General features: G+C 38.1%; 1 protein-coding gene across 3 annotated transcripts in view; it reads left to right on the top strand.

Annotated features, from left to right (window-relative positions):
- Nucleotides 1–14443, top strand: part of ABCB1 (ATP binding cassette subfamily B member 1) — a 116302-nt gene that overhangs the window by 24565 nt on the left and 77294 nt on the right. The window contains exons 5-7 of one of the 3 annotated variants that reach the window (XM_007170299.2): nucleotides 4441–4492; nucleotides 13100–13291; nucleotides 13713–13884. In XM_007170299.2, coding sequence (XP_007170361.2) covers nucleotides 4441–4492; nucleotides 13100–13291; nucleotides 13713–13884 — 416 coding nt within the window. The remainder of the gene's footprint in view (nucleotides 1–4440; nucleotides 4493–13099; nucleotides 13292–13712; nucleotides 13885–14443) is intronic. The other 2 variants (XM_057549499.1, XM_057549500.1) reach the window with 2 other exon arrangements.

Genomic DNA, 14443 nt, shown 5'->3' on the forward strand with positions numbered 1-14443 from the left:
AGATGGTGACTGCGCAGTGCCCTGGCTACTGGGATGAGGAGAAAAGTGTGGGGTTAAAAATCATCTGGAAAGTCATTGTGTGACTTCCTGTGGTAAGATTGCAAAGGGACCAATAGGGCATGTGATGGATCTTGGACTTTATCCTTCATGCAGTGGACTGTCATTGAAGGTTATTAACAGAAGCAATATAATTATATTCTTGTTCTCAGAGATAAAATCTGGTGGCAATATAAAGATCTGATTGGAGTAGAAAGACCAGTTAGGAAGCTCTTGTTAGAGCAGAGGTAAGAGATGACGGAGACCTGAACCAGAGCGCTAGCCATGAGGACGCAGAGCATTTTAGTGGCTTTAGGACAGATGCAGGAGTCACTGAAGCTGCAGAAGTGGTCGAGGTCATCCTGGGAGTGAGCATAAAATTCTGGGAGACACCAGCATGGGGAGAGGAGGGAGAGCATGAGGAACCGGTGAATGAGACCAAGAGAGAAGGGTCAGAGTGGTGGGAGAACCAGGAGAATGAGGTTCTGGAAGCCAGAAGAGGAGAAAGTGGTCAAGAGTCTAAGCAAGTATTTCATTAAAATAAAAGCTACACTGAAATGTTTGCCTTTTCTTGTTGGGGGAGTGGGGATAAATTAGGAGGTTGGGATTAACATACACGCACTACTGTATGTAAAATAGATAACCAACAAGGACCTACTGTATAGCACAGGGAATTCTACTCAATATTGAGTAGAGTTATATATATATATATATATATATATATATATATATATGAACATATATATGAATACATATGAATATATATATGAATATATATATGAATATATATATGAATATATATATGAATATATATATGAATATATATATGAATATATATATATATATATGAATCACTGTGCTGTATACCTGAAACTAATACAACATTGTAAATCAACTATACTTCAATTTATAAAAAAAAAGATTTGGTTTTAGGATTAAAAAAAATTTGGCTTTTCTCTACTGATTATTTGGCTGATATTGTTATACAGCCCAGAGAGTTTCTGGATTTTCTCACTGAAAAATAATAATAATTTTTGGATACTTTTCCAGTATTCTTCTTTATAACGGTTGGTCTGGGCTGTAACCCTTTGAGATCCATACAGGTAAAAAGTTATTGGATTATATGATCTCTAAAGTCATTTCGGCCTTAAAGTTTTGGTTTTCTGAAAAAAAATGCTTCAGGATAAGAATTTTATGAGAGGCTCATCGAGGAAAGAAACATCTCTGGGCCAGAGAGCTCTTAATTAATAAAAGTTGATTGGAGGAAAAGAAAAGTTGATTGGAGGGAGTCTAAAGAACGTATCTTTATTTCATTCTTTGGTGAGTAGAGATCATGTCTGTCAGAGGACTTGAATGCTTCATTTTTAAATTTACTGGTGCACTTTGACAGCACCGAAGCACAAATAAAAGGTACTTGGTGCAAGAGCTGGTTTCTGATGACTGAAATTATATTTATTTATTTATTTTTATATTTTATTTTTGGCTATGTTGGGTCCTCGTTTCTGTGCAGGGCTTTCTCCAGTTGCGGCAAGCGGGGGCCACTCTTCATCGCGGTGCGCGGGCCTCTCACTGTCGCGGCCTCTCTTGTTGCAGAGCACAGGCTCCAGACGCGCAGGCTCAGTAGTTGTGGCTCACGGGCCCAGTCGCTCCGCGGCATGTGGGATCTTCCCAGACCAGGGCTTGAACCTGTGTCCCCTGCATTGGCAGGCAGATTCTCAACCACTGCGCCACCAGGGAAGCCCCCCTGAAATTATATATATATATATATATATATATATATATATATATTTATATTTATATACACGCACACATGGAGAGCAAGAGAGAGAATATTGTACACATAAACATAAAGGACTCAGTTTTGACTTTGAACATAATTTTTACTTTCTGAGCTGAATAAATGTGATAGTAGACCTAGAAGCCACCATTGCCAAAGAATGTTTGTTCAAATTCTCTTGGTCCCTTATCTCTAGAATTGAGAAAACCGGTAGTAGCAATGAGTAGAAAACAGATATTTAGTTAGACTTGAAAATTTATCTTGATTTGGTTGTGATGCACACTATTGACATTTCCTGCCTAGATCATCTGCAGTGAGAGATCTTCTGAGACTGATTTGGAGAAAAATCCTCACCTAGCTATCAATATTTAATATCCTGTTTTATCTTTGAAAATATGGAGCAGAGGCAATCTCATAACTGATTAGAAATTAATCTATACACTTATTCCAGTTGACATAAGGTGAAAGCTGTCGAGTTTCTCTCCTGCATGTTTTGCTACATCTCTGCATCTCTGTATGACTTCCTACTTTCTCTATTACTCCTAAATGCAGTCTTCCGTGAGGTCCTGTGCTTGGTTGTCATCTCCTCCCTACCTGCCATCCTGTCCTCACAGATGAGAATAGATGGCTTTTTTCTTTCTTGAATTTAGCTATGACCTCTTAAGATGTGAGACTCCTACATCTTAAGACCTAACTCTGTCTAGAACTGGAGGGCCACAGTTTGAATACTTACTGGACATCTTCAGTAGAATGTCCCAGGTACCACAGAATAAAGATCTTCAGAACTGAACTAATAATCTGCTCACGTCTGCCCAGATCTCCTCTTTTTGCTGACTTCTTATTTCCCACCACGACATCACCATTCTCCCGATGCTTAAACTCGAGGTCTTGGTCGTTTTTTATTGTTACTCTAGCTACTTCTGTTCCATCGGTTGCTAGAGCCTGTAACTTCTCACTCTCTCAGTCTTACGGGTACTTTCCTTCTTTCCTATTCTCATTTCCACCCTCTTTCCTTGCATAATTGCAGTAGCTCCATCTGTCAGTCTCCCCCGTTCCAGTTAAACTTACACATTTCTGGTAGCTAAGTCATCCTAGACCAAACCTCTACTCTTGTCCTTTTCTGCTCAAAACCACGGAATGCCTACTAGTTTTTATACACCGTACCTGTGGAGCCTAGATTATCTTTCAACCATATGTCCACCTGCTTCCATCCAGACAACACACCCACCCCACCACCAAAGTGGCTTATTCATTCTTCAGACATGCACTGAACTTTGGCCTATGTCGTTCCCTTTGCCAGAAAAACTTTTCTTCCTCTTTCCCACACCTGTCAAAATCACACTCATCTGACCCAGGCTCTCTCACGTTATACTGTAACTTTTGAAATGACTACAAGATTTATAGTGTGCCTCCCTATTGATCCAGCCATCTTGATTATGACAACTTATCCTGCAAAAATATTCACCGTATTTAATATATAGGTACAGGTTTAATGCAGCATTGCTTGTAAAAGTAAGATATTGGAAGCAACTGAAATAGATGCAACTTAGAAAAAATAAAGGTACACATATATACACACATACTGACGTGGAAAATCGGCCAGAGTGTGGACTGTGTTTAAGCATGTATGTGTATATGTGTATGTGTGTACTTGCATACAGAAAAGAAAATCTGAAAAGAATTCACCCCAGAATAATGAACAGTGGCTAGTGCGTGTGTGTGTGTGTGTGTGTGTGTGTGTGTGTGTGTGTGTGTGTGAGTATTTAGGCAGGGGTGTTAAACTTTTAATGTACCTTGTCCCAAAACGTTAACATTTGCTAATACTGCATGATGAGCCGACTGGTATTTATGACATTTTTCTTTGTGTTTTATATATATATATTTATTTTAGCAATTCTTTTATTTATATTTATTTTTTTATTTAGTTGCGGCTCCCTGGCTCCTTAGTTGCGGCTCATGGGCTCCTTAGTTGCGGTTCAGCGGCGCCTTAGTTGCGGCCAGCGGGCTCCTTAGTTGTGGCTCGCCGGCTCCTTAGTTGTGGCTCACGGGCTCCTTAGTTGTGGCATGTGAACTCTTAGTTGCGGCATGCATGTGGGATCTAGTTCCCTGACCAGGGATCGAACCCGGGCCCCCTGCGTTGGGAGCTCAGAGTCTTAACCGCTGCACCACCGGGGAAGTCCCTATATTTTATATTTTTCAAATAAAAATAAAAACTGGAGAAATGCAGTGTTCGATTTGAAATACTAAGCGCTTTAGTGTCAAGTCTGCACTGATATTTATCAGGACAAAGCATCTAGAAAAGATTTTTCTCTATGTCATCTTGCAGAGATATTTCATAAAATATTTTAATCCAGGGACACTAGTATTTCTGCTGACAGACTCCTTCTTAATCAGTGTGGCTTTCTTCTTGCAAATAAGCTTCATTGAATTTAGTGTGTGTGTGGTTGCACACAGCTGGTAGTAAAAGATTTGAATGGATGCCGTGGTGCTTACACGTAATTGAAATTAAATCAGTTTGACCTATTTTTGTGTAAATTGTTAAGTGACACAAGTTTGATTCATTTTTATATGCTTATTTTTAATGGAAAACAAAGAGACATAACGGTATATGCTTTGTGGTGATCTAGGTTTTATGAACAGTACGTATTTTGGCAAAAAGCTGGAGGAGGAAATGACCACGTAAGTAGATGTTTTCCTTACTATTGCTAAGCATTTCAGTCTCAATCCAATTGTAGCAATGTTTAAAATTTTGCATTATTATAATAAAGATTCAAAGTTTTGAGGAGAGCAACATCATTGTTTCTAGGAGGATACAATGTAGGATTTTTTGTTTGAAGAAAATAATTTGCTGCGTAAGATGTGCTAAAGTTAAGGTTCAGCCTGGATTAGACTGATGTATGCATTAGTAAATATAGAATATCATGTATAGGGAAATTAGAGAAGTTCAAAGTGGCCTTATTTAAAATGCAGTTAAAGTAAGAATCACGTTATTTGCAATGGCTTTGTAACTATTAGTTTGATTCCTGGATATTTTGTTGTGACATTATGAGATCAGTCAACAGGATTTTTTTTTTTTTTTAACACAGTGTCTAATTCTAAACAATGAAACAAGGCATCCCAGAATAAATATAGTCCTTTTAACCTTAACTCACCTTGGGGAAGCTTTCATTAATGATTTGCTTATCTTGAAGTTTGCTCTCAGAACAGCTTATAAAACATGTCCAAACGTATTAGTTGGTGATTCAGAAGATAATGATTCCACATTATCCTATAAATGGTTCTGTAGATTTGAGGAAAATGGAGATATTTGACCATATTTTGAAAGATGAGAATTACCTCCAAATATTCCTATAGAGAGGCATTTTAAAAATATTGATGAAAAACAGAATGTCTTGTGATCATCTTATAAATACTTAAACACAGGTGTGTTTTGAGTAAACTGACGGCCTACAATACATTAATTCATTCTCAAAGCACGCATTCTACTTCTTAAATGAGGTTTCTTTTTAACTATCTCTTGCTATATCATTAACACTTGGATAATAATTAAATATTGTTATCTATTAACTAAAATTTAGTATTCTAATTACATCTTCCCTGATAAATACATTGTAAATTACCAGGTATAGCTTGGGGAAGATATGTTTACACCAAGTTGCAAACATTGACATCAGCAACTATCTGGTTATCACACTGACATTTTTTTTTTTTAAACATCTTTATTGGAGTATAATTGCTTTACAATGGTGTGTTAGTTTCTGCTTTATAACAAAGTGAATCATATACAAATGTTCCCATATCTCTTCCCTCTTTCCTCTCCCTGCCTCCCTCCCACCCTCCCTCCCTATCCCACCCCTCTAGGTGGTCACAAAGCACAGAGCTGATCTCCCTGTGCTATGCGGCTGCTTCCCACTAGCTATCTATTTTACGTTTGGTAGTGTATATATGTCCATGCCACTCTCTCACTTTGTCACAGCTTACCCTTCCCCCTCCCCGTGTCCTCAAGTCCATTCTCTAGCAGGTCTGTGTCTTTATTCCCGTCTTGCCCCTAGGTTCTTCATGACCTTTTTTTTCTTTTTTTTTCCTTAGATTCCATATATATGTGTTAGCATACTGTATTTGTTTTTCTCTTTCTGACTTACTTCACTCTGTATGACAGATTCTAACTCCATCCACCTCACTACAAATAACTCAATTTCGTTTCTTTTTCACACTGCCATTTTTATAGCTTCTGCATGGTTTATACAAGCATTTTTCTTTGAGGGTGGCAAGTAGTGAACTTTTAAAAATGGGAATTTTGGAATCCTGTATTTCATTTTAGCATTTTGTCTTTACCTAAAATGTAAGTGCTTAGTGAAGCCCATGAGTTGCTTGCTTTTTTCAGCATGAAGACTCAGATGAGGAAACACAAATTTAGCATTTCTAGATGGTCAAGGGTCTGGGTTTAGAAGATGCTCATGTTCTTTATTTTTAGAATTTAAACTGGAAGGACTGCTACTTGATTCATTAAGCATTTCAGGATAACTTATGATGACCAGTTGGGCAGATGATATAAAAATACTTTTCATTTTCAGTTGTCTCGTGGCACGAAAGCTCTGCCAGATTAATAACCCAAAAGATCAGGGGACCATTTCCATCTCTTGGTTCCACTTTCTGGCAAATTCTGTCACTTCTTTCCATTCTCCAATGTGCAGAAACCACCCCAAGTGCTCATCAGCTGATATGGAGGTAATCCAAGTACGCAGGATGATGGTGGTAGGTTACCTGATGCTGTGATGCTTCAAGGCACCACACAAGTCTTTCACAATAACCGGCATTCTCTGGGTGCTAACTGTGTGCTGGGCATGGGCCCAAGTGTATTCATACATTACTGTGTAACAGTTTTTTTTTTTTTTTAATGGCCGTGCCTCGCGGCATGCAGGATCTTAGTTCCCCAACCAGGGATTGAACCCGCACCCCCTGCAGTGGAAGCATGGAGTCTTAACCGCTGGACCGCCAGGGAAGTCCCACTGTGTTATAGTTCTTTTTTTTTTTTTTGTCACACACACAGACTGTATTTTATTTTTACAAGAGATAAATAGACTGACACCAAGCATTGTACATGGATGACCACAACAAAAGCAACAATGATTGCAATTACCAAACATGAAACACACTCATACTATGTCATAATATTGACATTCAGTCCAGTAATCCTCCACTGTAACAGCTCCTTTACTTTGCAGTGAAAATTGATTTGTATATTCTTTGCCTCTGGGTCCTTGTGGGATTTTTTTTTTTTAATTCAGACAGAAAGTCACAAAAATTATACTCATCCTCATCAGTTCACTCACTCCCATGTAATTAATTTTTTTTTCATCTTGATCTTTTGTTAGCACTTTTATGAGTTCATCAGTTTTTCATTCGAGTTCTGAAAATGCTTATTCATTCAGTTCAGCAGTACAGTCAGTTACCAGAAACCTGTACTTGTCAGAGTCTTTTCCATGAATTTCTTGAAGATGAAACCCTTTTATAGGAACATATTTGCAAAATCATCAGAGTACACCCAGAACTGTCTGTAAATGACAAAAGACTTAAAAATGACCACGGTTAAAGATTTGATGAAAGTTCATAATAATGCAGTTGACAAGAAAATTAGTTATTTCTGAGATATACATTTTAAAGTAATAACTAGGATTCTTACTTATAACATTATACCAGAACATATAAGATTTTTAGAAATTTCATGTAATGTCTGAAACATTTATATTAACATATTTCCATACAAATATAAGATTTTTAGAAATTTCATGTAATGTCTGAAACATTTATATTAACATATTTCCATACAAATAACCCAATGAAAGTTTAGTATTAGTTGTTTTGTTTGTTGTTTTATACTGCAGGTTCTTATTAGGCATCAATTTTATACACATCAGTGTATACATGTCAATCCCAATCGCCCAATTCAGCACACCACCATCCCCACCCCACTGCAGTTTTCCCCCCTTGGTGTCCGTATGTCCATTCTCTACATCTGTGTCTCAACTTCTGCCCTGCAAACTGGCTCATCTGTACCATTTTTCTAGGTTCCACATACATGCATTAATATACGATATTTGTTTTTCTCTTTCTGACTTACTTCACTCTGTATGACAGTCTCTAGATCCATCCACGTCTCAACAAATGACTCAATTTCGTTCCTTTTTATGGCTGAGTAATATTCCATTGTATATATGTACCACAACTTCTTTATCCATTCGTCTGTTGATGGGCATTTAGGTTGCTTCCATGACCTGGCTATTGTAAATAGTGCTGCAATGAACATTCGGGTGCATGTGTCTTTTTGAATTACGGTTTTCTCTGGGTATATGCCCAGTAGTGGGATTGCTGGGTCATATGGTAATTCTATTTTTAGTTTTTTAAGGAACCTCCATACTGTTCTCCATAGTGGCTGTATCAATTTACATTCCCACCAACAGTGCAAGAGGTTTCCCTTTTCTCCACACCCTCTCCAGCATTTGTTGTTTGTAGATTTTCTGATGATGCCCATTCTAACAGGAGTGAGGTGATACCTCATTGTAGTTTTGATTTGCATTTCTCTAATAATTAGTGATGTTGAGCATCTTTTCATGTGCTTCGTGGCCGTCTGTATGTCTTCTTTGGAGAAATGTCTATTTAGGTCTTCTGCCCATTTTTGGATTGGGGTGTTTGTTTCTTTAATATTGAGCTGAATGAGCTGTTTATATAGTTTGGAGATTAATCCTTTGTCCGTTGATTCATTTGCAAATATTTTCTCCCATTCTGAGGGTTGTCTTTTCGTCTTGTTTATGGTTTCCTTTGCTGTGCAAAAGCTTTGAAGTTTCATTAGGTCCCACTTGTTTATTTTTGTTTTTATTTCCATTACTCTAGGAGGTGGATCAAAAAAGATCTTGCTGTGATTTATGTCAAAGAGTGTTCTTCCTATGTTTTCCTCTAAGAGTTTTATAGTGTCCAGGCTTATATTTAGGTCTCGAATCCATTTTGAGTTTATTTTTGTGTATGGTGTTAGGGAGTATTCTAATTTCATTCTTTTACATGTGGCTGTCCAGTTTTCCCAGCACCACTTATTGAAGAGACTGTCTTTTCTCCATTGTATATCTTTGCCTCCTTTGTCATAGATTAGTTGACCATAGGTGCGTGGGTTAATCTCTGGGCTTTCTATCTTGTTCCATTGATCTATGTTTCTGTTTTTGTGCCAGTACCATATTGTCTTGATTACTGTAGCTTTGTAGTATAGTCTGAAGTCAGGGAGTCTGATTCCTCCAGCTCCATTTTTTTGCCTCAAGACTGCTTTGGCTATTCGGGGTCTTTTGTGTCTCCATACAAATTTTAAGATGATTTGTTCTAGCTCCATAAAAAATGCCATTGGTAATTTGATAGGGATTGCATTGAATCTGTAGATTGCTTTGGGTAGTATACTCATTTTCACAATGTTGATTCTTCCAATCCAAGAACATGGTATATCTCTCCATCTGTTGGTATCATCTTTAATTTCTTTCATCAGTGTCTTATAGTTTTCTGCATACAGGTCTTTTGTCTCCCTAGGTAGGTTTATTCCTAGGTATTTTATTCTTTTTGTTGCAATGGTAAATGGGAGTGTTTCCATAATTTCTCTTTCAGATTTTTCATCATTAGTGTATAGGAATGCAAGAGATTTCTGTGCATTAATTTTGTATCCTGCAACTTTACCATATTCATTAATCAGCTCTAGCAGTTTTCTGGTGGCAGTTTTAGCATTCTCTATGTATAGTATCATGTCATCCGCAAACAGTGACAGTTTTACTTCTTCTTTTCCAATTTGTATTCCTTTTATTTCTTTTTCTTCTCTGATTGCCGTGGCTAGGACTTCCAGAACTGTGTTGAATAATAGTGGTGAGAGTGGACATCCTTGTCTCGTTCCTGATCTTAGAGGAAATGCTTTCAGTTTTTCACCATTGAGAATGATGTTTGCTGTGGGTTTGTCATATATGGCCTTTATTATGTTGAGGTAGGTTCCCTCTATGCCCACTTTCTGGAGAGTTTTTATCATGAATGGGTGTTGAATTTTGTCGAAAGCTTTTTCTGCATCTATTGAGATGATCATATGGTTTTTATTCTTCAATTTGTTAATATGGTGTATCACATTGATTGATTTGCGTATATTGAAGAATCCTTGCATCCCTGGGATAAATCCCACTTGATCGTGGTGTATGATCCTTTTAATGTGTTGTTGGATTCTGTTTGCTAGTATTTTGTTGAGGATTTTTGCATCTATATTCATCAGTGATATTGGTCTGTAATTTTCTTTTTTTGTAGTGTCTTTGTCTGGTTTTGGTATCAGGATGATGGTGGCCTCATAGAATGAGTTTGGGAGTGTTCCTTCCTCTGCAATTTTTTGGAAGAGTTTGAGAAGGATGGGTGTTAGCTCTTCTCTAAATGTTTGATAGAATTCACCTGTGAAGCCATCTGGTCCTGGACTTTTGTTTGTGGGAAGATTTTTAATCACAGTTTCAATTTCATTACTTGTGATTGGTCTGTTGATATTTTCTGTTTCTTCCTGATTCAGTCTTGGAAGGTTATACCTTTCTAAGAATTTGTCCATTTCTTCCAGGTTGTCCATTTTATTGGCATAAAGTTGCTTGTAGTAGTCTCTTAGGATGCTTTGTATTTCTGCAGTGTCTGTTGTAACTTCTCCTTTTTCATTTCTGATTTTATTGATTTGAGTCCTCTCCTTCTTTTTCTTGATGAGTCTGGCTAATGGCTTATCAATTTTGTTTATCTTCTCAAAGAACCAACTTTTAGTTTTATTGATGTTTGCTATTGTTTTCTTTGTTTCTATTTCATTTATTTCTGCTCTGATCTTTATGATTTCTTTCCTTCTGCTAACTTTGGGTTTTGTTTGTTCTTCTTTCTCTAGTTTCTTTAGGTGTAAGGTTAGATTGTTTACTTGAGATTTTTCTTGTTTCTTGAGGTAGGCTTGTATAGCTATAAACTTCCCTCTTAGAACCGCTTTTGCTGCATCCCATAGGTTTTGGGTCGTCGTGTTTTCATTGTCATTTGTCTCTAGGTATTTTTTTATTTCCTGTTTGATTTCTTCAGTGATCTCTTGGTTATTTAGTAACGTATTGTTTAACCTCCATGTGTTTGTCTTTTTTACGTTTTTTTCCCTGTAATTCATTTCTAATCTCATAGCGTTGTGGTCAGAAAAGATGCTTGATATGATTCCAATTTTCTTAAATTTACTGAGGCTTGATTTGTGACCCAAGATGTGATCTATCCTGGAGAATGTTCCATGCGCACTTGAGAAGAACGTGTAATCTGCTGTTTTTGGATGGAATGACCTATATATATCAATTAAATCTATTTGGTCTATTGTGTCATTTAAAGCTTCTGTTTCCTTATTTATTTTCATTTTGGATGATCTGTCCATTGGTGTGAGGTGTTAAAGTCCCCCACTATTATTGTGTTACTGTCAATTTCCTCTTTTATGGCTGTTAGCAGTTGCCTTATGTATTGAGGTGCTCCTATGTTGGGTGCATATATATTTATAATTGTTATATGTTCTTCGTGGATTGATCCCTGGATCATTATGTAGTGTCCTTCCTTGTCTCTTGTCACATTCTTTATTTTAAAGTCTATTTTATCTGATATGAGTATAGCTACTCCAGCTTTCTTTTGATTTCCATTTGCATGGAATATCTTTTTCCATCCCCTCACTTTCAGTCTGTATGTGTCCCTAGGTCTGAAGTGGGTCTCTTGTAGACAGCATATATATGGGTCTTGTTTTTGTATCCATTCAGCCAGTCTATGTCTTTTGGTTGGGGCATTTAATCCATTCACGTTTAAGGTAATTATCGATATGTATGTTCCTATGACCATTTTCTTAATTGTTTTGGGTTTGTTTTTGTAGGTCCTTTTCTTCTCTTGTGTTTCCCACTTAGAGAAGTTCCTTTAGCATTTGTTGTAGAGCTGGTTTGGTGGTGCTGAATTCTCTTAGCTTTTGCTTGTCTGTAAAGCTTTTGATTTCTACATCAAATCTGAATGAGATCCTTGCTGGGTAGAGTAATCTTGGTTGTAGGTTCTTCCCTTTTATCACTTTAAGTATATCATGCCACTCCCTTCTGGCTTGCAGAGTTTCTGCTGAGAAATCAGCTGTTAACGTTATGGGAGTTCCCTTGTATGTTATTTGTCGTTTTTCCCTTGCTGCTTTCAGTAATTTTTCTTTGTCTTTAATTTTTGCCACTTTGATTACTATGTGTCTCGGCGTGTTTCTCCTTGGGTTTATTCTGTATGGGACTCTCTGTGCTTCCTGGACTTGGGTGGCTATTTCCTTTCCCATGTTAGGGAAGTTTTCGACTATAATCTCTTCAAATATTTTCTCTGGTCCTTTCTCTCTCTCTTCTCCTTCTGGGACCCCTATAATGCGAATGTTGTTGTGTTTAATGTTGTCCCAGAGGTCTCTTAGGCTGTCTTCAGTTCTTTTCATTCGTTTTTCTTTAGTCTGTTCCGCAGCAGTGAATTCCACCATTCTGTCTTCCAGGTCACTTATCCGTTCTTCTGCCTCAGTTATTCTGCTATTGATTCCTTCTAGTGTAGTTTTCATTTCAGTTATTGTATTGGTCATCTCTGTTTGTTTGTTCTTTACTTCTTCTAGGTTTTTGTTAATCATTTCTTGCATCTTCTCAATCTTTGCCTCCATTCTTATTCCGAGGTCCTGGATCATCTTCACTATCATTATTCTGAATTCTTTTTCTGGAAGGTTGCCTATCTCCACTTCATTTAGTTGTTTTTCTGGGGTTTTTTCTTGTTCCTTCATCTGGTACATAGCCCTCTGCCTTTTCATCTTCTCTGTCTTTCTGTAACTGTGGGTTTTGGTCCACAGGCTGCAGGATTGTAGTTTTTCTTGCTTCTGCTGTCTGCCCTCTGGTGGTTGAGGCTATCTAAGAGGCTTGATGGGAGGCTCTGGTGGTGGGTAGAGCTGACTGTTGTTGTGTCTGTGTTATAGTTCTTATCTCCATTTTACCAATCAGAAAACTGAGGCTTAGATAGGTTAAACAAGGCTACACAGCAGTTAAGTGAAGAGCGGGGCTTTGAGCCAGAACAGAAACCACACTCTTAACCACTACACTGTAACAGGGCAGCCATAGTTGGATGCCGACCATCAACTCTGCTTGTGAAGGAGGTCAAGATAGCCAGATAACCAAAAAAGGCAGGATGAGTGGTCTGTTGTGGAAAGGTGCATTGATGAGAAAGCAGAGCATGTGCAGTTTTCTTGTCGTTTTTCAGGTACGCCTATTATTACAGTGGAATCGGTGCTGGCGTGCTTGTCGCCGCTTACATCCAGGTTTCATTCTGGTGCCTGGCAGCAGGAAGACAAGTATACAAAATTAGAAAACAGTTTTTTCATGCTATCATGCGGCAGGAGATAGGCTGGTTTGATGTGCATGACATTGGGGAGCTTAACACCCGGCTCACAGAGTAAGTACCTGGGTTTATGTCGAACTCCGATGTGCTTCTTATTCTTAAAAAATGAAAGAGAAGTCATCAGATCTGTTAGGAGACGTTAGTGCATCCCTCAGAAGTAATTATGAAACGAAATTCCTTCTGAGCCGCAATCGTGTCTCACTCATCTTTTCATTCCCAGAACGCTGGCAGGGTATGAGGGGACCTGCGTGACTAGCGGTGAATGAGGGGTTGGACTTGCCAGACTCAGGAAAATCCTCTGGGAGTGTGCATTAGAGCAGCAACATGATGCTTGCTGGGGACATTACTGTGCAAGATCCTAGATGTAAACTAATTTACCCCACACTGAAACAAACAAAAAAACCAGCTAGATTCAGGAGAAAAGTTCTGTGTTCACAATTCTGATGTTTATTTCTAACACTGTCTCTTCTTTTAGTGACGTCTCCAAAATTAATGAAGGAATTGGTGACAAAATTGGAATATTCTTTCAGTCAATGGCAACATTCTTCACCGGTTTTATAGTAGGATTTACAAAAGGTTGGAAGTTAACCCTTGTGATTTTAGCCCTCAGTCCTGTTCTTGGTCTGTCAGCTGCTATCTGGGCAAAGGTAGGTGAAGCCTGTGAATCCAGATTTTAAGCTGTCTCCACTCCCGAGACACCCCATAACTCCACGCAGCGGAAGGCTGTTTTTCTCACATGATGACCCTGACTCTGTATTTGATACTTGGTTTCTAACCTTCTCTTCACAATCAGTGGGAATAAGCAGGTGCAATCTCCCTGAGTCCTATACCTACCAGGACTCTGTGCTGTCCTTGCCCTGCAGTTATTTGGGGAAGGGATGAGAAAGAAGGAAGTAGCTCTCCCATCTCATCCTCTGCCTTCATGTAAAAGGCATGCTCAGCTTTTGGCGAGCTGTGTTCCCTGGTAGGCAGTTCCATATTCATAAGTAGAGAGATCCAGGAAGAGCTTCAAGTTCAGTGAACAACACATAGGTCCCATTCAATAACCATTATTGATTTGAATGTTTTTATAGATTTTATTTAATTTGAAAATTGATTGAACAGTCTTGTCAGCGTTACAAATGACTGTGTTTATACATACTTAAATCCCTTGGTGTGAAAACAGTTTTTTAAAAAGAAGTATCTTCTAGTCCCATATGCATGTAA

The sequence above is a fragment of the Balaenoptera acutorostrata genome, chromosome 7 (genome assembly GCF_949987535.1).
Source record: "Balaenoptera acutorostrata chromosome 7, mBalAcu1.1, whole genome shotgun sequence".
In the NCBI taxonomy this organism is placed as follows: Eukaryota; Metazoa; Chordata; class Mammalia; order Artiodactyla; family Balaenopteridae; genus Balaenoptera; species Balaenoptera acutorostrata.